General features: G+C 40.8%; 1 protein-coding gene across 2 annotated transcripts in view; it reads right to left on the reverse strand.

Moving 5' to 3' along the window:
• The window catches only part of TMCO4 (transmembrane and coiled-coil domains 4), a 67658-nt gene extending 46757 nt beyond the window's left edge, over window positions 1-20901 (reverse strand). The window contains exons 1-5 of one of the 2 annotated variants that reach the window (XM_019541501.1): window positions 20816-20901; window positions 14800-14984; window positions 12650-12824; window positions 6846-6873; window positions 4493-4625 (exon numbers count right to left, since the gene is read on the reverse strand). In XM_019541501.1, coding sequence (XP_019397046.1) covers window positions 4493-4625; window positions 6846-6873; window positions 12650-12824; window positions 14800-14978 — 515 coding nt within the window. In that variant the 5' untranslated portion in view covers window positions 14979-14984; window positions 20816-20901. Of the gene's footprint in view, window positions 1-4492; window positions 4626-6845; window positions 6874-12649; window positions 12825-14799; window positions 14985-15982; window positions 16097-20815 lie in introns of those variants that run through there. The other variant, XM_019541500.1, reaches the window with a different exon arrangement.
• Window positions 20902-21497: the final 596 nt, after the last annotated feature.

The following is a 21497-nucleotide window of genomic DNA, read 5'->3' on the forward strand; positions in this document are numbered from 1 at the left end:
TCAGTAACACTGGGTGAAATCCAGAGTAAAACCACTGAAGTTAGGAGAATTACTCTCAAATTTATGTTGGTGTAATGGGGACCAGAAGTTTATCTTAGATCCCCCCAAAATGGTTAGAAAATCTCATAAAGGGATTATTCCATTAAAATCTGGTGCACATATAGGCAAAAATATTGGACTAGATTCTCAATCGATGGAAACTGGTGTGGTTACTCTGACTTCAGAGTTATACCAATGTACACTAACTGAAGATCTGGCCATATGTCGCTTTTATGCGATAACTGCCCTGACTTTGTAAGAAAATGAAATAAATTAAGATTTTGTAAAATTTGACAGAAGAACAAAAGCATACCCTTTCCTCGGAGGAACAAGGAAATTAAGTTAAAACAGGGGAAGACAGAAGAAAGTCAAGTCAACTTAAGAAGTTGTTTGGAACAACATAGTATAGGGTTACCAGTCATACAATCATCTCTAACCAAGAAAAAGGAAGCTTCTAACTATAAATGTGGTTATCTTCTAATTATACATCATGAGATAAGAATGTTACAAGGAAAAACAAAATCATTCCTACACTATTCTGTGTACATTTAAGCTGATCTATAACATCATGCTCATAAACGGGCAAATAAACCTATAAAGAGAAAATGTCAGTTGGCAGACAACATTCATTAGTTCTCAACCCAGCCTTTGTTTATTAGCTTAACAGGAAATACTGAATGGTAATTACGAACACGAGCCGTCATACTGGATTCCATCTTATCCAGTTTCCTGTGGTCAACACTGGCAGCTTCAGAAGAAAGTCCAAGAACCACAACAGGAAAATTACAGAATAACCTGCTGACAGAGGACATTTCTTTTTAACTTGCTTAGCAGTAGCTGGCCAAAGCCCTGAAATTTTAGTGAATATCCCTTCCAACCTGGGAACACTTTCACCAATCCTAAAATAAGTGTAGATTTTCATTATCCAGTGAAATGTTAAAGGTATTTTGGAATCCTGTTAGGTTCTCTGTATTTTTGACATGGACAACTTTGGGGGTAGCTGCAAACTCACACATTACACAGTTTTGCAAAACAAGGTAAGTGGAGAATGGAACGGGAGAGGAGGGGGGGCAGCACTGTGCCACTTAAGTAAATGGTGCCAAGATCACACCCAATTTATCCATTCTCATTTTGCACACCCTGCAATAGAGACTATAACTGGAAATTGAGAACAAGAGTTGCCCTTGGTGTCCGTGTGAAAAACTCAATTACCCTGATTCCATGGGTCAGCAGACAGTTAACACACCTTACCTTCTTCTAGGAGTTTATGACCTTTGCTCCTGGTTTTCCCCTGGGGGGCTTTGGCTGGCCTAGCCTCTGATGCTTTCCCCTTACTAGTCTTCTGTATTCAATTTATGCACCCAACTGCTAGTATTCTTTTGCACACAGATCTATTCATCTATCTTCTGAAGATATTGCTCCAGGAATCCCTTAAACAAATGCTGATGAAGTCTCATTGCTCCTGCATGGCTTGCCAGTATTTAGTATCCTGCTATTCTGCATCACAGCTCCTGTCCCTCAGCTTTCTGTCACCTCAGCCTTAGAATACCACAAAGGTGACAAACACTTGGGTTTCCCAGTGATCACTGATGCTTCATTACAAATCGATAAGCAAAACCCAGCTGTTCAAATGTGTTATTTGTATTGTGGTAACACCTAGGAGCCCCAAACATAGACTAAAGTCATGTGCTGTAAAAAAAGATTTAAAAGGAGATACCTATCCCAAAGAGCTTGTAAGCATTCTAATGTATCAGAATTTGCACTGCAGTAACACTTATACTTTGCACTAATGAACTGTGGGATCTCAATGCTTTACAAGGGTGAGTAGCCTCAAGGATCAAGGGTCAGGATTGATAGAATATTTTTGTACTATGTCCAGTAGAAAGAGACAGTCCAAGACGGTGATGTGTGTGAATGCACGTAATGAGGGTGAAGAGTAGGTTGCCTCTTGTTTTAGAGATGGGGACACTAACGTACAGCAGTTCCCACAGTAAGTCAGCCACTAAGTCGGGAGAACAGCACAGCTCCTCACAACCACATGTCCATGAATATCAGACAATGCTGCTCTACCTCACTTAGCGGATTTGACAGTCATCCAATGAACCTCCTACCAAACTGCTGCCTTTTGGGTGCAGTTGACCAAACCAAAAAATTGAAAATAAAGTTCTGCTGCAGAGAAGATGGAAGCCCCAAATACAATTTTGTTTGGGGTTTCCATCTTCTCCCTAGCTGAACTTTTATGCTTTATTGCAGTCTGGTTTAAACTGGCATCAACTGCCTTTGAAACTCTATAGTTCTGGTGTCAGACCCTGCCTTTCAAGTAGTGTAGACTCTTACGTTTATGGCTTTATGAGGTGGTTTTGTTTTCACTAGGGTAATTAACTGACTATTTTCCTTCTATATCCTTAGCAACTATACTTTGTATTTATTTTCTTTGAACCGTAAACTGTGTTCAGGCAGATTTTATAGGCAAAATTATAGTTTGTTCTCCAACGAGGAAAAGAAAGACCAGTTGATTTTCGCAGGCAGTTGATGTAGCCTGTTGTATTTTCTCAAGAGGGAGTGCATACAGCTCACAGTAACTACACAGACGTTTGCCATTCAGATCCATATCACTGATAACATTATTTTACACACTGGGAATGCTGCTGCTGAAAATCTGTCCCCCTAGTAAACCAAAAGCATCTGCATCAGTACAGACAGAAGTAAATTATTTCTTCCTAATCAAACTCTACCTAAAACATGGGCAGAAATTGCCAAAATCCTACCTTGCTGGGAATGTCCCAAGATTCACTTTCTTTAAGATGCATTTTCTAGCTTTTGGGAGATGGGGAAGTTGGAAGCAAAGCTTCTAGTGCATACAGTGCATTTCTGCAGTCAATATTTTAGCACTTTTGGTGCTGAACAGCTGCAACACCCATTGGATTGGTTTATGGTTCCTCTCATAACCAAGCCCTAGTCCAAACAAGATACAAGAAGCTATTATTGTATCACCCTACTCTTCACCCTCATTACATGCATTCACACACATTGCCATCTTGGACTGAGTCCCTTTCTACCAAATACGGTACAAAAAAATTCTATCAACACTGACCCTTGCTCCCTGTTACAGTTAAAACCACGTCCTGCTTTGCCATCCACAACCTTTGATATTAGCGTGACCTTTTGTTTTTACAATAAAGTCATTAATGAGAAATAACTGCCAGGAGCAAATCAGAGAACACATGACAACATCTGAAACATGCTGTGTCAGACGGAATGATTAATGTGTTTATTAGCACTCAGTTAGATTAAACTAATCAACCATTTGTTGAGTTCACAGATAGAAGTACAATGGGGACATCCTGCAAGTCTTTGAAGAACATACTTCCTACTTCCCATACTGCTGAGCCTTCATATACTCATGGGCATGATAACAAAGTACAGTGCACTCTATTCCCAGTATTTCATGGCCCACAGCTGCTAATGGTTTGGTGGCTTCACATGGGAAGATTGTTGTTCTTAGGAAAAAAATTAAATAAGAATGAATTACATTTTCAAGGATACATGGGTGCCTCTCTGCGTCTTGAAATGCCTAAATACCCCTGAAAGTCTGGCTGTACATTTTTTGCTAAAGCAAGTTATGTTTATTCTGTGAAAGTTACCAGCTGAGGATCTGAATTTATAGTAATATAAATACTGCACAGGCATGGGGACGGGGATTAGAAGACTGAACAATCATCATTGATATGCATTTTACAGCTTGGTTCTCCCACATTTCCTTGCGCTGTTTATACCTTACTAGTGAGAAAAGTCCATCAGAAATAATCAAAGTTATTAGCAGAAGTGCTACAAAGGAGAGCAGAATCTAACTCTTTATGGTTTTCTTGAACACCGTGCTTTATCAGCATAACGCCAAATTATCTGCTTTGTGTAAATCCGGTTCAAGCCCCAACTGCTGCAAAATATCTGGACCGTAGTTAATCCTTGTAAAATTACCATCTCATTGTTTACATCCTACAGATGGGGAAACCAAAGTAGAGAAGTAAATGGATTAATCTTGTGAAGTAATGAAGAGCCTTCACCATCATGCAAGTTAAGGTCTCTAAAGATGAGACCTTCAGGGCACCTATATATGTGCCCAATGTCAAACAAGCTTTAGTTAAAGTGTCCCCGCCACCATTTTGAAGCATGGGACGCTAAACACACGTGACACTGCAGGCGCTTTAATCAGAGTGGCTCTTGGAGCACAGAGTATTCACAGTCCCTGTTTAAGTCAGCAAGAGCTATAAGGGCTTGGCACATCTGATAATCAAGTCACAAATGCCTAACAAAGGGAGGGAAATAGGGAGGGAACAAGAGTGGGAAATAGTACGAAAGTCTGGATTAGAATGAAGATGATGAATACTAAAGTTCCTATTGGTGATTTTGAACGGACAGCTCTATTACAAAGCTCTGTTACAAATGCTCTTACTCTGATTCTTCTTCTTTTTGTTCTTTTATGCTTTCAAGTAAGGACTCCTCCAAGACTTCCAGTTCCTCCAGGGGGATCCTCAGCAGCCAATTTATGTGACTGATCAACACCCGTGTTCGAGCGTCATAGTAACCTTAAACAGAAATATAAGGAATCATTATAGTCATCATACCAGATCAAATGGGGAATGCTGCTTTCTGCTCTGCCTGGTGACTGAGGTACATACTGAGAGAGCACAGTTTGTTCCTTCAGGTCATGATCAGGTATCTGTGGATTTGGGCAACCAGCTAATAAACGGAGGAATACAGTCTTATAATTATAATACTTAGTTAATTGAAGGCAATGGATCTAGATTGACTTATATTTGCTGAGGATCAGGCCCTGTGTGTACTCAATTGACCTCATAATGAAATAATCCTTTTGCACAGACACCCTCAGAAGTGACACTCCGTCTTGGACTGAGTGCCTACATAGCCAAGAAAAGATCTCCACGTCTCCTACTGCAGGAGTGCTGACAGGTCCCTACAATAGGGAAGGGGCACTGATAACTGTAGGAGGAAGGGAATCAGATCTTCACTCAGCAGGGAGCTGCAGCAGCAAGCCCAGTGCTCAAAGCAAAGTAGAACATAGAGAAAATACTGCAGCTCCAGTCAACTCAGTGACTATGTAATATGTAATACCTTGTCTAAACATATCTCCAAATACATACATAAATTTAATCCCTCTCACTGGTTACAACAAAGACACTTGAGATTAAAAATAATAAAAAAAAGTTACAGGGTAAGTTTGGTCTACATATGCTGCCGAGAGCTGTTTGTATTTATTTTTCACTGTTTGAACTGAAGGAATGGACAACATGCTCTGACAACATGCAATAAGAAAAATAATTACTCTGGGATTAGAAAGCAAAAATGCAAAAGGAAAAAAGAGACATCTGAAACGTATTAGATTGCAAACACTTTCTGGCAGGTCTGCTGCTTTTCCAGTACATCTTTCTCCAGCATCTGCCTTGTGTTGATGGAAGTCTCCTGACAGTATTCAGCATGCTCTCCAGAGTGAAAGATGGAGTTATATTTTAAGGGCTGGCATAGTATGCCAGCCTGAAATGTCTGGAAAGTGTGCTCTGAGAACTATGCTCCAGAGGGCTGATCAAGATAGACTGGTTGCCAGCTGCTTGTGAAGTGCTATCCAGATTAGGTACTTCTGGTCCTCATTACGTTAGTATCCAAGTGCTTCATGATCTTTAAAGTGTTTACCCTAACAACAACCATCCAAGATAGGGATATATTACACTGATTTCAGAGCTGAAGAAGTGAAGCACAGAGAAACCCACAGTCACACAGCAAGTTGGTTGGCAGGACAATGAAACTGAACACAGGTCTTTCATTCTCTGCTCTAGAACTAACCACTAGATCATCCACCCTCTCAGTTAACCTACATTTTGGTTTCTTCTCTCCCAATATGGATATAAATGAATATGAGAGACAATGACATAAGGATGCTCTTTTTTATTCCTGGGTAATGTGGTAAATTCCAGTGTCAGAGCTGCTGGTTTTTGAGCTTTCCATGCATATAAAACAACAGAGCCAAAGAAGGAAATCACTCTATCCTGGTGTGAAATAGGCTTAATGGTAGCCAGCTAACTGCTGTCCTGTGCAAACGTGTTGAAGACCAACCTTTGCAAAGTACAACCAACAGCTTGAAAATGGTTGCCTTCTGTAATAAAGAGTTCATGAGTTATTTCACTAATAATCTAAGACTATTTTAATCTACATCCTGGGATTTTTAAGCAAAAATGTTCACTTTAAACAAAAATAAAATCTGTATCTTATTAAGTACTGGTTTTACAGGAAACTTGAGAACTCATTTGCTGCATGTAACTCCAATTTAGCCAGGACTTAAAATAATTTGCAGAATTTGAGTATGTTATACTGAGATTTTCAAAAGACTTAAATGACTTTCAGTAGGGACTGGGTACCTAATTCCCATAAACCTCACTTAAAAAAAACCTCCAATTTAATTATTTAGTTACAGAACATTTTCACTGTCTGATGCACTGTATGTCAAGCAATGGCAAACAGATGGTTAAAGGTGAAAGAGAACTCATGCGATTACAAGGCAGGACATTCACTAAGACGTTAACTGGAGGTTATTATTACTCATTTATATTACAGAACAGAAGTTGGTCCTCTGGAACTATAAGTAGGAAAATAGCATGATGCTGATGTTAAAAGATGTAAATGTTTAATTTAATATACACAGCCTTCACAATCTTAGATATTTTTAAAGTCTGTTCTGTGAAGTAGACTACATAAAACTCATTTAAAAAGAAGAAAAATGATAAGAAACTTACCATCCTTTAGAGAGAAGGACAAAAGATCCTGAAAGCAAAAATGAAATAGAAAAGGTTTACACTATGACATTTTACTTAAGTATCTCAAATAGAATTGTGAAGCAGAAAATCTATGGATGCACAACTCACTAATCACTGGACATCATTATGGATCATTCCAGTACAGTATAGATCAGAGCCAGAAACTTCAAACACCAAATTATCCTTACCCAGCTATACCAACGGGAGCAGAAACAGTCAAGTGGGATGTGGTAGAACAGTGTACTACTGTACTGCACGTACTTGTATCATACACAATTGTACAGCTAGCAGGCTGCATCCAACAGTTATACAGGACTTCCAAGTTTAGAGATGCGAGTCCTGTCCCTACTTCTACCACAGATATGCTATGCAACGCTGGTGAACTTATTCATGTCCAGATTTTGAAGTGATTTCCGTGGCTTTGCTGCACAGCTTGAGGCACCTTGCCCTCTGTTTTCAAATGTCCTAAGCAGACAGGAATGTTAGCTGAAAGCAACAGAAAATGGCCCTGGGGTGTTTCAGACTAACACATGAAAGAAAAAATATGGGAACCTGTCTCTTTAAAGATTTTTGGACTTAAACTTCTCTGTACCTCACTTTCTCCATCTGAAAGATGGGAATGATAATATTGACCCATATAATGCATGACTTGTGAGGATTAATTCTATTAATACAGAGCTCATCCGTTATTCAGAGAGAGAGTACTAACAAAGGACAAAATACTCATATTCCTATGTTCTTCTCTTGTACAATCACTTAACAAGTAAGCACTGCATGCAGTCACCGCATACAGCATTGATTCTATCTTTATGTATTTTTCCCACATCCAAGAAAAGAATTATAAAAGTAATGCCAGACACCTGCATATTATGGAGAAATCCTGATCTTTTCTGAAAATGAAGAGAACAGCCAAAGAACCAGGATGCTGCCAGGGAGCTTATGATTATTAGTCCCCTAATTCCTAAACATAATTTTATCCTAGAAAATCATCCAGTGTTTTTTTTTGTGATGGAATCTGGGAAATCCGGAGTGAGGAATGAGCTGCTTTTAGCCGACTGGTAATGCAGGAGGAGAAAAATATAGATGCTTTCCGTAATTCCCTGGACTCTGCAGCATCATTTGAAGACTAGCTGGCGTTGTTCTGTTATACAGATGTGTGAATTAGTTACACAGAGCTGTGTCCAAGAAGGGACCCCAGTGCTTTACATCAGGAATCTCTACAACATTCAGATCCTTAAAACTTCCATCCTGCTGTTGCATAACACAGGAGGCAGCTACGGTTCATTGGCACCTATGTTTTAACCTGTAAAGTTCTTCAGGCATCTTAAAATCTGCTTCTGGGCATGTCTATAGCTACCTAAATCCTGACAGCACTGAGTGGCTAGATGCCCAGCTCTTGTTTAAACTGTCTTGATTGAGAAACTAGTCATTTCTCCACCTCACCCATGGGACCATAGCTAATAGGCATTTACAGAGCATGCTGACCGACTGGACTTAGGACTTTTTTGTGGATCTAACCCAGTAGGGGCCATTCTTTTTGGCAGGCATGCCATAAATTAAGCCCTGTTCCCCTAAGTGCCACCCCAAACTGCTTTCTCTACCCTGCTTTGCTTTCTGCTCCCCTTCCTGATCTGCTATGTCCCACACACAATTGCTGTCTATGTCACCTGTGGCACACGTGCTGTAGGTTGGCCACCCATGATCTAGCCCATAATCTCTACACAGGAAGAAACGGATCTGGAAAAAAAGGTTTTTTTCAGGAAGAACAAGCCAGCACCTTTAGACCTACTTTTATGTCTTTACAGGTAATTTAAGTGAATGACCATCATTGTTATCCATCACCATTTCTAAGCAGAAGTAACTGCCCCAGAAAAGAGAAGCACTTGGGCAGCACCTGTGGCTAGCCATTGCTTGGGACATAACAATCTCTAACATGTTTGCCTTGGATAGGAAGATGATTAAGTTGGCAAAAGTGCTTTTAATGGGACAGGTGGGGGACTCAACTTTGTTTGAGTCAATCCATTTCTATATGTTGACTTGGAGCCTTACTTCAGGCACTCCTTATTCTTTAGATGAGTTAAGTGTATTTCAACAGTGAGAAAAGTAGGTGAAAAATCTTCTGAATGACAGAGTGACAAACTACAGCTAATGTCTGTTTATACCAGATATTATAAGGGTGCGCAAATGTGCCTAACCTGTAATCTAGGCTTTGAACTACATTCTTCTGTGTTGTCACCTAGAACAAAACCAATTTTGATTAGTTGAGATCACAAATAACAGTCTATTCTCTCTCCCTCCCTCTCGTCTCAGCAGCAGTTTGGTTAAGGTGACCTACAAAAGACAATTGTTTTCGTGCCATTCTTTGCTTCTTTATGATGTATGAAGTGGGCACAAAACATAGTTAAAAAAAAGAATGCTTCTTTTTTACAACCATTTGTTTTTCACTTTAGAAAGTCAGGTCCTCTTTTTTCTGAAAACTTTATGGACAAAATACTAGCTCTTTAGTTCTGATAGCATCACATATACAATACTGTAAAACCCGACTCTGAAGGAGAAATGATTTTTTTTCAGGCTCTTTGTATTCTGCTTATTTTCTGTTGAGATGTATAACCCACAACTCCAAAAGCAATTGCGAGAGAAGCTGTTTTGATATAAATTCATCAACCCACTTTCAACTTGCATGTCAAGGTCCTCCAAGGAAGCCTCTTGCAAAACAGGGAAAACAGACTTTCTAGATACTTCTAAACCAAAAAAGCTCCAAAAAACCAATTACCTTTCAGCCTTTCTTTATACACTAATAAGAAAAAATGGAGGGCATAAGCCCAATTTTTCCCTTTTCCAGGGTGCCTTTAATAATTTGCTCCCTGAAACAAATACAACCCTTAAGCCTACAAAATCCTCTCCAAGTGAAAGGTTATTAATTTTCACTGAACATCTATTTAAACTGAGCTTTGGTACAGATGGAAATCAATGCCATTTCATACCATCTCTGTTGCCTTTTTGCTGTACCTAACTGCAAGTAAAGGATTTAGTTTACCAAAATGCACTGGCATCAGTTGTCTGAAAATGTAAAACACCCATAATCCTTGTGTCTAGGATCAATCAACACATTCTTAAGACACACCAGGAACATGGGGAGAATGACCAACTGGTAACAATCAGCCTCTTTCCTTTCAGATTCATGGAATGGAGGGAAGATATGAGAGGACTGGGAATCTCAACTCAGAAATATATGATAATTAGACTGAGTAGAGGAACCCAGTGTTCAGAAGCAGTAACAGAGGATGGTCTTTAATATATACTATGCCTAAGAACCTGAAGTTGCAAAGATACAAAATATGACTGTCTTCTGCTGTTGCGAAGTGCACTCCATAACATGGGAAAGGGAATGGCAGCTTCAGGCCAATAGTAGACAGCACCTCATGTGCAGTAAAAAGGTAATAAAAGCACTCTGTGTCCCCCACTAGACTCCCTTCAGCTACCCGACTCCATCAGGCAATTTCCCTTCGGCGTCTTTGCAAAGGGACAGGCAAAGCACTTTTTAAATAACATTCAAACATGCCGGAGTACTACTGACATGGGCTTGTCATTACAGGCAGCGAAAAATAAAAGTGTGTGGATACAAGAGCTCAATCAAACAAACTATAAAGCTGGAGTGAGTACTGGCACAATACCTAGAGGTAAGCAAATCACCAACGGACTGGATAAGCAGTCAAAGCTGTCTCCCAGGCTGTTTACCTACAGATGACAAAGACTAGCTTATCCAATGAAGTTCTCCACCCACCAATAAAATTTGCATATAACATTTTGCAAGCCTCACGTAGTTACTTTGCAATGACCTTTTCCTACACAACGCCTTTGTGCAACTCAATACACCGGCTTGTGACTCTGAAGACGTCGTAGTCACAAAGTAAGAAACAATTCCTTTGACCTTTACTTTGAAATAGCCAAATAATCAGCCATTCAAGTTCCTGTATTCCACGAACCTTGACAGACCACCTCACCTGAGAACTAAGGGCAGTAAGACTAGGCTTTTATGAATATTCTCGGGTTTCAATTGCTAGCTAGTTAAGAAAACTTAGAAAGAATGGGTCTATCTTAATCGAAGTCTGCTGTACATTCCCACCTTTCTCTCCCTACAGAAAACTCCTCCTTGAGCATCCTGGAAACCTAAAATACTGAAGGCTCCCGCTGATAGAGAAATGTCATTCTAAAAAGCTCACATATCCTTTGAGCGGCACAAACCCAGAGCAAGCTAATGTTAATGTTTCAGCAAGAAATCCAGCAGCAAAACAGGCCCATTTAAATGGGAGTCTTTCATGGATAAGACTGTAGTTAAGCAAGAGCATTTACACTTATTTGGAGCATTAAGGGGCTTCAGTACTTTACAAGAAACCCCAAAAAACTTTCAGGCACATTCCTTCTCAGAGAAGCTAGAGCAAGTACACCACAACTAATCAGGAAAGTGTCTCTTGCTCCCAAAAAGGCCTTTTGTCCAAATTGACTATCTTTAATGGTACCATCTATACATGTATCATGCCAAAACTATGATGAAAGTTTTATAACTACTGCTCAATATGGAAGTTTCCCTTCCCTTCTGCCTAGCAGAGATTTCTTGCCACTTTTTCTCAGTTGGATTTACAGCAAGTGTGTGATAATCAGTGGTCATGTTAGCTACTCTACCATTGAGGACTTTCAGGGGCTAGGTACAAACATTCAAAAAGTCCGAGGTAGAATCAATCTAAGTTACGTGGTTTTCTGTGAGCAGTGTAGTTTAGATCGGTAGTGAACAGAACACACGTTTGCCCTTGGACGGGGGGGCGGGGAATGGGGGGAATCTTAGACTCCATGGTCTCTGCTGTTTTTAAATGAGTCCAATTGTGCTGAACTTCTGTTGTGTTCTGGGTACAGACCGGTTTTGTGTGCTGAGCTTCCATTTTGTTCCAGGTATAAACTGGTAAAAGTGTAATGTCTTTCTTTACCTGGCCTCGAGGAATGCTACCTGATATGACGCAAAAACAGATTAAGAGATTTATCTTTGATTGCTGAGGCTTGGCAACACAGGTGACTCTTACCTCAAACCCTGCTGTTTCTTTTACCTTTGCTTCTGGCCTACAACACAGAACATTCTAGACTAGGTTAGTCTTACTACTATTTTGTTCCAACTTTTATAACAAATGAAATTAAATTCAGGAACACTCAAGCTCACAGACTATTTGCTTCTGGCCAAGACCAGCTGATGGAGAGGATCATAACTGGATTCTTTTGCTTTAAAAGACAGTTCCGCTTTCTGTACTAATACATTCACTGGGCCTGATTTCCATTTATATTAAAATTCTTTACACTGCTAGAGTGGTGCAAGAGGGCCTTAGTGAAAATCAGACTCGCCCGTAATACGTTGCTGTTTCTTGGAATCTATTGTAATATGGATGAGGGGTAATAGCACAACAGTGGTGTGGTACGAGTGAAAAAAAGGTAACTAGTTCTCACTGCTCGTGGGTTGTACAGACAGTATTCTGCAGCACAGAAGATAAAGGGGTCCGTGCATTACCTGTTCAATGGAGTCTACCTGGGTAGGACTCTCTCACTCACGTATGTTGGGGAAAGATGGAAGGATGGATCAGTAGTCACCTGCATTTCTGTACAGAATGTAACCTGATATTTTCACTGCATATTATAAATCCCACTTCTATTCCCCATTCCACAGAAACAGAAATTAAACAACATGTCTGACAAGTCCTTTAGGGAGAAACCAGCTAGAAGAGAGGAAGGGATTAACTTACTTGGGTAATGATGACTGGATTGTTTTTCAGGACAGGATCCTTCAGTAAAATCTCAGCAAATGTTTCTGTCCCCTCGCCTCCCAAACCACTGGCAAATGCTGTCATGGCAGGCAGTACAGTTTCTGACAACTCAAGCCATTTCACCAAGCCCTCCACAAGCTGCTTTCTAAAGGAGCTGCAGGAGAACACAAGCAAAACGATACACACACCTGTAATCTCCTTTTCCTTAAGTCGCCTTCACTTAAGAAGGCAGGAGCTGAAACACTAATTAAAAGGTATTCAAGGAATGCTCTCAACTTCGGCTTCTTGCTTCAGTTACTATAAGAATGCAGAAAGAAATATATCTAGCAGTGTAAAAAGTGTCTTGGGTATGTTAAGTGATATAGATTCAAATCACTGTTTACAGGTGATCAGAGTTCTGGAAGTCAGCACTCTTGCTCTTTTATTGCCTGACCATGTCGCTTATGATGCTACTTAAGATGCAGTTTCTGTGCCTCAGTTTCCCCAGTCAAACTAGGGAATCAATGCTTAGATGCTTCACAAGGGAATGATGAGGTTTAAGGTTTAGTTTAAGGTATGTAATCTCTTCATTGTTTTTCTTTCTTGGCCTTCCCTTTGATGATCAACTGTTATTCACACAAGAGTGAAATGACAGAAACTCAGCAAAATGTGGGATTTCTTCCAGCCTCACATGTAGGCAACACAACAGTTTGGAAGGGCCGGCATGTAGTCTGACATCTGGAGTGCTAAGGGACTTGATTTCAACTGAAGCAGAAGGAAATTTTAGATCTAAAATAAAGTCAGTGCAGTTAAGAAAACCCCCACAAGGAAAATACCAAACACTAGTCTCTTAGTCTGTGCATCCCTCTGATGCTCCAAAGGACTACAGAAGCACAAGGCTGATAAGAATAATACCACTGCATTTCAAAACAGATTCTAACTGTGAAAAATCACACAGGAAATCACAGAGGCTTAAAAAAGCTGAAAATATAGGTCAACAGCCTTATTTTCTCTCCTGATAGAACTGGATGTTGTCTACGCATTTAATTTAGAGAAATGCCTCAGTCTTGCAGGCTCTACATTAATGTTTTAGGATGCATTCTCGCCTCGTGTCTACATTTTCCATTAATACTAATGGGAGTTAGTTGGCATATTCAGAGGGTAAATATCCACTCTCTTCTTTCTTTATCAGCAGAATGCAATCTCCACTCTTCTGATCCAGGATCTAAGGGAGCCACTGAAGAACCCTGACAGTTGAGAGACAAAAGAAAGATCTGTTTCCATGTTTATTCAGTGTTATATAAGTTATATTTGAGGCAGTAAAAAGGAAGGGTAAAATTTTACAAAGTGCCTGGGCGACTGAGAGACTTAAGTCCCTTTTCAAAGGGGATTTCTGTACTTGGGCATTTAAGCGTAATTAAGTACAGCAAGGATTACTATACCGGTATAATCATACCACAAAAGTTTTAGAGCTACAAGCATACAAGAATCACTCCCTAGGTGGATTCCAAAATAAAAGTGTCCAGGATTGCAGTTATTTTGTTATAACCGGAGTGGTATCATTGTGAATAGCTGAGCTTTAAATTTCCTCATATAAACAAGCTCGGAGTTACTTCTGAAAAAATGGGATCTAAGTCACTTAGGCACTTTTAAAAATCGTGCCTACAGTATCATCCAGATAAAATATATTTTCTTTGTTTCCAAAATGTCCACGGGCATTTTGCAGGACCAAGGTAAAGTACAGGCCCAAATCATCTTAGGCAGTGCAAATTCTCCTAAGATTTCACTGAGGAAAGCTCACAAGAAAATTTTTCGAAGGGATCAGAGGGGCTGAAGGTTGGGACCTTTCCATATTCAGGTATACATTTAAAAAAGAACCCGATCCTGTTAAGGCTCTCAGCTACCATTAACTTGAGTACATGGAAGGATGAGACCCCAAACCTATGATTATGTCATAATCTATGGACTATGTCATAAACTATGGACTTTCTACGTGGCTGTTAGGAACAGAGCCTCTGGCAGCCGGTAGTACCTACTTAGCACTCTTTTTCTATCTAATCTAATCTACCCTGTGCACAGCTTTCATCTGACGACAGAATCTCTGAGCTACTGCCTCCATCATCTTTCTTTCTGTTACAAAATAGATTTACCTTTGCTCTTTTTCAGGAAACAAGTAAGCCAGGGATACCCCGCAGAGGGCTGCATATGCAAACCTTCCTGGTTCCCCCAACTGTTTGCCCACAAGATCACATGGCTCTTTGTCAGCTCCCTGTTCTGCTGCACCATTTTCTTTCCAAGCCCATCTGCTCCGCTTCTGTTCTGCAGCCATTCTCACCTGTGATTTCAAATAAAGAAAAGCCATTGGAAATGCGTGAGAAAAGTGACATGTGGATTTTCTTTCTTGGTGATCACACTTCCTAGCTGTAGACTTGATTGAGTGTGTGGAGGTCAGCCTTGTGTGCTTGAGGTTGTGATTAAAACATATACTAAGAGCCGGTATCAAGCTTACCTTGTCTTCACTGTCAACAGTTCTCAAGCATTCCCATAATATGATAATTATTGACACTTTACACAGCAAATGAGAAATGCACTTCAAGCTGCAAAGATTTGGGGCTCATTTTAAGCTAAAGCAGCATATGTTTCACACATATTTACCATGAAATTAAGATGCTGCACAGAAGCCCTGCCACCTGTCACAGTGGCTAGTTTACTGCATTCTGCAAAATGTCCCCTTCAACTTCAAAATCAAATCACCCCTTTGCTTGTGCTGCTAACAGCATTTGAAGACAAATTCAGCTCAGAAGCAGCCTCTGATTAAAAGTATTTCTTATATCCTGCTTCCTCTGCTCTGCTCACAGCTCCTGTCATCGCTACCATTGCATTCCCTGTCCACTCCCTGAAGCACTTTCTTTTATATCACTGGGCACATCTACACAAGACGCTAACACTGCAGTAGAGTAATTCTATTGCGCATTAGTGCAACTGGCAAAAGCCGTGCTAATGCGCAGTAGAATTCATCTGCGCTTATGTACATTACGGTGCATTAAGTACTAAACAATGCACCATAATTATGGTAGGCAAGGTTCTTTGGGTAGACTGCAACTGAATAGGGTCCAGAGACAAAACCCTAGTGGAAATCCCATCACTTTGCCCACTGCAGCAGCTGAGGGGAGAGGATGGTTGTTGCTCATCTTTGCTTGTGCTTTTCTTCACATTCCTACCTGGTGATATATAGAAGCCCGGCTAACTGAATGTATAAAGCAGGGACGCACATGCATTCACTGGGAGCAAACGAATGATCCTCCCAGAAGAGATTCAATGCATCATACATACTATTTCACCCACTTCTGGGAGAGAGATGGAGACTTTTTTTTCTGGATGTTTCTTCTGGTTTTGTTTGTTTTCTCTTTTTTTACAACCGGTGATACTCATGTGTCAATGATGCAGTCTAATCTTTATTTGTTGCTATTGGAAACAATATAAGCAAGGGTAGGAATGAAACCACAACAAATGTCTTTTATGTAACTTTATTCAATAAAATTCAACAAACACATCATGAAAGGTGCCGTTCTGATTCTTGTACCACGTACCTAGCCTTAGGTTAGAAGATTTTAAGGTTCTAAGAAGCCCTGAGCTCCCTTCTGAAAACCTGAGCTTTGCAGTATTATAGCCCATACTCTCTAACATGGGTCCCTAAATTTGGGTGCCTAAGTCTATACAGAGAGCTAGAAAAACGGGTTGGATTTTCATTGATACCGTACCACAAATATTAAAATCTGGTTTAGTCAAATTCCATATATCAGCTTAGCAGACAGAGGGGCCTACCCTGCTGCTTACTGAGGGGGAATTAAGCACAGTACCTCTAAAAATCATCTGCCAAGTCTGAAACTTCTCAACCAGAGCACCTTCCCACCGACTCCAATGAGAATAAATCAGTCCTACAGATAGGGTGTTATTTTTGTCTGGCTACACAAGAATTCATGTTCCTGTCTCCAGCAATGGGACCTAGCAGTCTAATAATGTATTTCCATAATCTGAACTGACACTTGAAAGAATTTTTTATCACCTCTAGTTCTTATTTTTTCATACAAAGCCCTTTGTAGTGCTGGAAGGTGATATATTTTATACAGCAATTTCAGCAAGCCTATTTAAAAGGCCTGTCTTTCATTATAGCTCCACAGCTGTATAATACAAGAATGCTTTCTTCAGGTGGCAGAACAACTGTAAGCATAATGACATTATATTTGCCCTGATGTAGGATATAAATGCTCAGAACCATGAAGCAGCCAAGTTGGTTAAATCTTTGCAAACCTCAACTGCACCTGAGCCATCTTGCTGACTTCGGCTGGATTGCTGCGCTGATGTAAATAAAGGCATTGTGTAGCCTTTATTTTGAGAAAAGAGACTCAAAAACTAAGAGAAGCAACTGACTGAGAAAATGGACAGTCTTGTATCTTTCCAAAGGGCTCAGTACTATCTCTCAATCAGTATTGTTGCAAGCTGAGAACCTTCTTATACCTGTACAAATCATGGAAGACATGGGGTTTGTTCCCTAAAGCATATTTTTAAAGTGGATTGTATGTTGCCACAACTAATTTCAAAGCAACACAGAATCCTGTTAGAGTGCTGTGCATTCAATGTGAAGCAAGGGTTGAGAATCCTTCTGTCTGTGTCATTTGGAAATACAGAGCGGTTAAAAAAACAAAAAAGTCATCTAATTTTTGCAAGAGTTACTAGATGTATTCAGTTTAATCCTAAAGTTTTATTATGCAGAAATCAAAGTTTTGGGGAGAAGCATCATAAGTAGAAAGGAGATGCATAATTAAACTATGGAGGAGGGAATGTGTCCATTCATCATCATCATAAGGGATTGGCCAGGTTTGCTTGTAGTCCATTAGAAGGATGAGTGCTGCTAACACCAATTGATTGTTTCATGATATTATGAGTTCTTCTTAAAGACCCAGCAGCAGAAACTTAGAAACTGCATAAGAACCCCACCTTTCATTTAAAAGGGGGAAAAAAAGTTTCTAGGCTTTAAGGCTGTGGAGATAAGGCCTTTTATTCTTTCACAGTAAGAAAGGGCCAGCGTAGGACTAATGTGCTGCTCAAAATAAGGATCAAGTGGGATTTCGGATCAAGGGGGATTTCAGTGCCATTTTAAGCAAGATTTTATCGTTGTGACAGGGACCCTAATCATCTCCTCTGCTATATGAAAGGCCAGATAACCCTACCTGTAAATCCTGCATCAAGCCTCTAATGCCGTGTTTGAGCTAGAGCTAATATTTTAGAAAGGCACCCTTGATTTAAATACTTCTGGTGATACAGAAGTCATCACATCCCTTGGTAAACTGCTTCCGAGATTAAAAGCCCATTTCAATGTCTCTAGCTTCATCTCTGAGCACACCCTTCTCTGCTCATGAGCGAATGTCACTTTTGAAGCCACATTCAAGAAAACCGGCTTCTATATCTAAGTGCAACACAATTTAATTTACTCATGGGCTATGCTGTTTATAACAGCATTTTCCAGGTAGCTCTGACTAAGCTTTGTGAATCACCCAAATGTAAATGTTGATTTAGATATCCTGTTTGTTAATACTAACTATTTTAAAGAGAAGCAAACCTAGGACAGAGCTTCTTTGGCTTGGAAACAGGTGACATACATAACCCAGCTCAGAAAAGCTGCAAACCCAGTGCCTTCCATGATGGGTAGAGCAGTAAGGAAGGCTCTGGACTTGCAACCAATAATAACTGTCCGAGAGAAGTTAATCTGAGGAGGGACTTACAAAGGAGAGGGGATGCCCAGTGGTTTATGATAGCTTATCTATCAACTTTGGTTCATTTGAAGCTCTTGCTACACATCACGTATATTAAGCACTTGACTAGTTAGTCATGCAATACATTATACACCAGCCACACGTGCCAAGTGAGAATGGCCACACATGCAAGGTAAGTGTCACACAATTATCTGGCTAAGCATGCTGTAAGTTTAGACAGGCCACACATTCAAAAGTAAGACCAGCCACACATGCAAATTAACAAGTAACTGGTTAAGTGTGTTGTAAATGTAGACTGGCCACACATGCAAGCATCATGCAACATAAACTGGTTAATCATCAATACATTTAGATGGGCCACACGTGCAAAAAAAGACCAGTCACATGCACAAACTAGGACACAAGTAACTGGTTAAGCATGCAATACATTTAGGTGGCCCATGTATGCAAAGACTGGCTGTACATGTAAAGTAAGCCTCACACAATTAACCAGTCAAACACACAATAAATGTAGAGAGGCTACATGTGCAAAGTAAGACCTGCCAGACTGGCAAAATAAGTATCTTACAATTAACTGTTCAATACATTTTGAAAGGCCACACGTTCCAGGTCTCAAGCCACTAACTAGTCAAGGCCACAAGAAATTTAGACCAGCACAGGGGCAAAGTAAGTCTCTCTCCATTAACCGACTAAGTATACAAAACATTTGCACATGCCACACATGCAAAGGACAGGACAAGGAGCAATGGTCTCAAGTTGCAGCAAGGGAAGTTGAGGTTAGATATTAGGAAGAATTTTCTGACTGGGAGGGTAGTAAAACACTGGAACAGGCTGCCCAGGGAGGTGGTGCAGTCTCCATCCTTGGAGGTTTTCAAGACCCAGCTAGACAAAGCCTTGTCTAGGATGACCTAGTTGGGGATGATCCTGCTTTGAGCAGGGGGTTGGACTAGATACAGTGATACCAACCCTCATGACTTTTGGCATTATTCTTAAAGTCTGTGCTTCAGGAATGTGAAAAACAGCTTTTTTTATATATATATATAATTTTTCTTTTATATGTTTTCCAAGGCAATGAAAAACTTAGCTCTTTCTTTCATATATCTATCTATACACAGCAGTCCTTGACTTACGTTTCACCCTTCGTAAATTGACAACCTGCTGTAACTTTCTGACATCAGTTTCGACTTTACAACGCTTTATCTGACACCATGTCACGCCAGCAAACAAGTTCACTGCATCGCCCATCTCCCTGGAGAACATCTGTCCAAACTTCCTCGGACACTTTTTATTTAAGAAACCAGACAAGACTCCAGAAGAACCTGCCACTGAGACTCCTGAGAAGACTCCAGCTGAGAGCCCTTCAAAAGGTCCAAAGTCACCTCAAAGAGGTCCTTCTAAATCAATAAGATTGCTATTTACAATATGAATACATCAATGTAGCTATATTGCTCATCTATAATTGACTGAGTACAAAATTCCAGGTTATTTTTGGTGAAAATAGGGCACCAGGCTTGGCTCAGGAACCAACCCTCCATTTATAACATTGTTTCCTATGGGAAAATTGGTTCCAAGTGATGATGTTTCGACTGAAGATGCAGCTGTCAGGAACCAGTTGTGTTGTACACCCGAGGACATGGCTGTCTGGAGCCAATTGCATCGTACATCTGACATTAAATTTAATTAAAATTAAATCTCTTACTCCAGAAATTAAACCTTTTATTCCAGAGGCCTACGTGCACTTCGTAGCAATATAAAGATGAAGGGCTGTTCAGCAAATGCTTCGCTCGAGTCAATGTGGCAACAACACATAAACCATGAAGTAAAGGTGACGATGACAAAAGATTATAACCGTTTAAAAAAAAAAAATCAAATTGATCTTCCACAGCGAAACCCAGGTTCGCTAGTCTATCTATCGATCTATGTCTATAGATATGTTGAGATAGATCGATAGATAGACAGACTAGTGAACCTGTGTTTCGCTGCAGAAGATATCTATAGATACAGATCTATATAGTTACATAGACTGATATAAAATAAAGAGCTACGTTTTTCAAGTCCCGAAAGCAGTGCAGCGTTCAAGAACACCCCAAAACCGTGGCGCCGTAGATGCGACCTCCAACTCCCGTTTTCCATGATGTCCACGGCAGTAAACGCCAGCCCCAGCCCGAAAGGAGCCGACCAGCTCCACAGTGAGTGCTAGGACAGGCCCGGGGAGCTGTTCCCTGCCCCGCGCGGGGGTGCAGGCCGCAGGCGGCGGCAGTGCCTGGAGCGGGGAGGAGGGACCCGACACCCGGCGCTTCCCCCGCGGGGCTCCCCACCCGGAGGCGGAAACCTCGTGGCTGTTGGAACCCGCGCCTCAGCCCTCCCCCCGGCCCAAGCCTCCCCGTCCTACCGTGCCCGCCGCCCGCTCGACGCAGTGCGAGACTCCGAGGCGCCGACCAGGCCCGAGTTGCGCAAAGCCCGTACCGAGCGCTATGCCCGAACGGGAGATGCGGCGCGGAGAGTGCAGGGGCTGCGCCAAGAGCGTAGGGGCCGCCGGGCAGCACCCTCACTTACTGCGGATGCTTCGGAAGGAGCCAGGGGCGAGCCCTGGCTCCCTTCAGAGATTTTAAGGAGCCTAAATCCCGTGCAGTAATTGAGCTGTCATGCCTGCATGGTGCCCAGACACATGCCCCCGAGCCAGAGCCGAGCTTTGGTCCCGCTACACCTCATGTCTACAGTGCAATGAACAGGTGCATGGCACGATACATTTAGACCGGGCGCCCAGACAATCCCACTGCAAAAAGGACTCTCCAGCTATAAAATAAAAGAGTTATAGAGTTAGTGCTTGAGAATGTGGAATTATAACTATAGCGAACTATAGTTAGTGCTTGAGAACTATAACTATATAACTATAAGCTATAAAGTTAATGCTTGAGAACTATAACTATATAACAAACTAAAAAGTTAGTGCTTGAGAACAATAACTAACTATAACTATATAACTAACTATAAAGTTAGTGCTTGAGAACACGGAACGACTCCAGAGCTGGTTTCTATCCAGCTTTTGTTCGTTTTCGTTCAAATTCATTCTT

Source organism: Crocodylus porosus, unplaced genomic scaffold (genome assembly GCF_001723895.1).
Source record: "Crocodylus porosus isolate Cpor-Errol unplaced genomic scaffold, CroPor_comp1, whole genome shotgun sequence".
Lineage (NCBI taxonomy): Eukaryota > Metazoa > Chordata > Crocodylia > Crocodylidae > Crocodylus > Crocodylus porosus.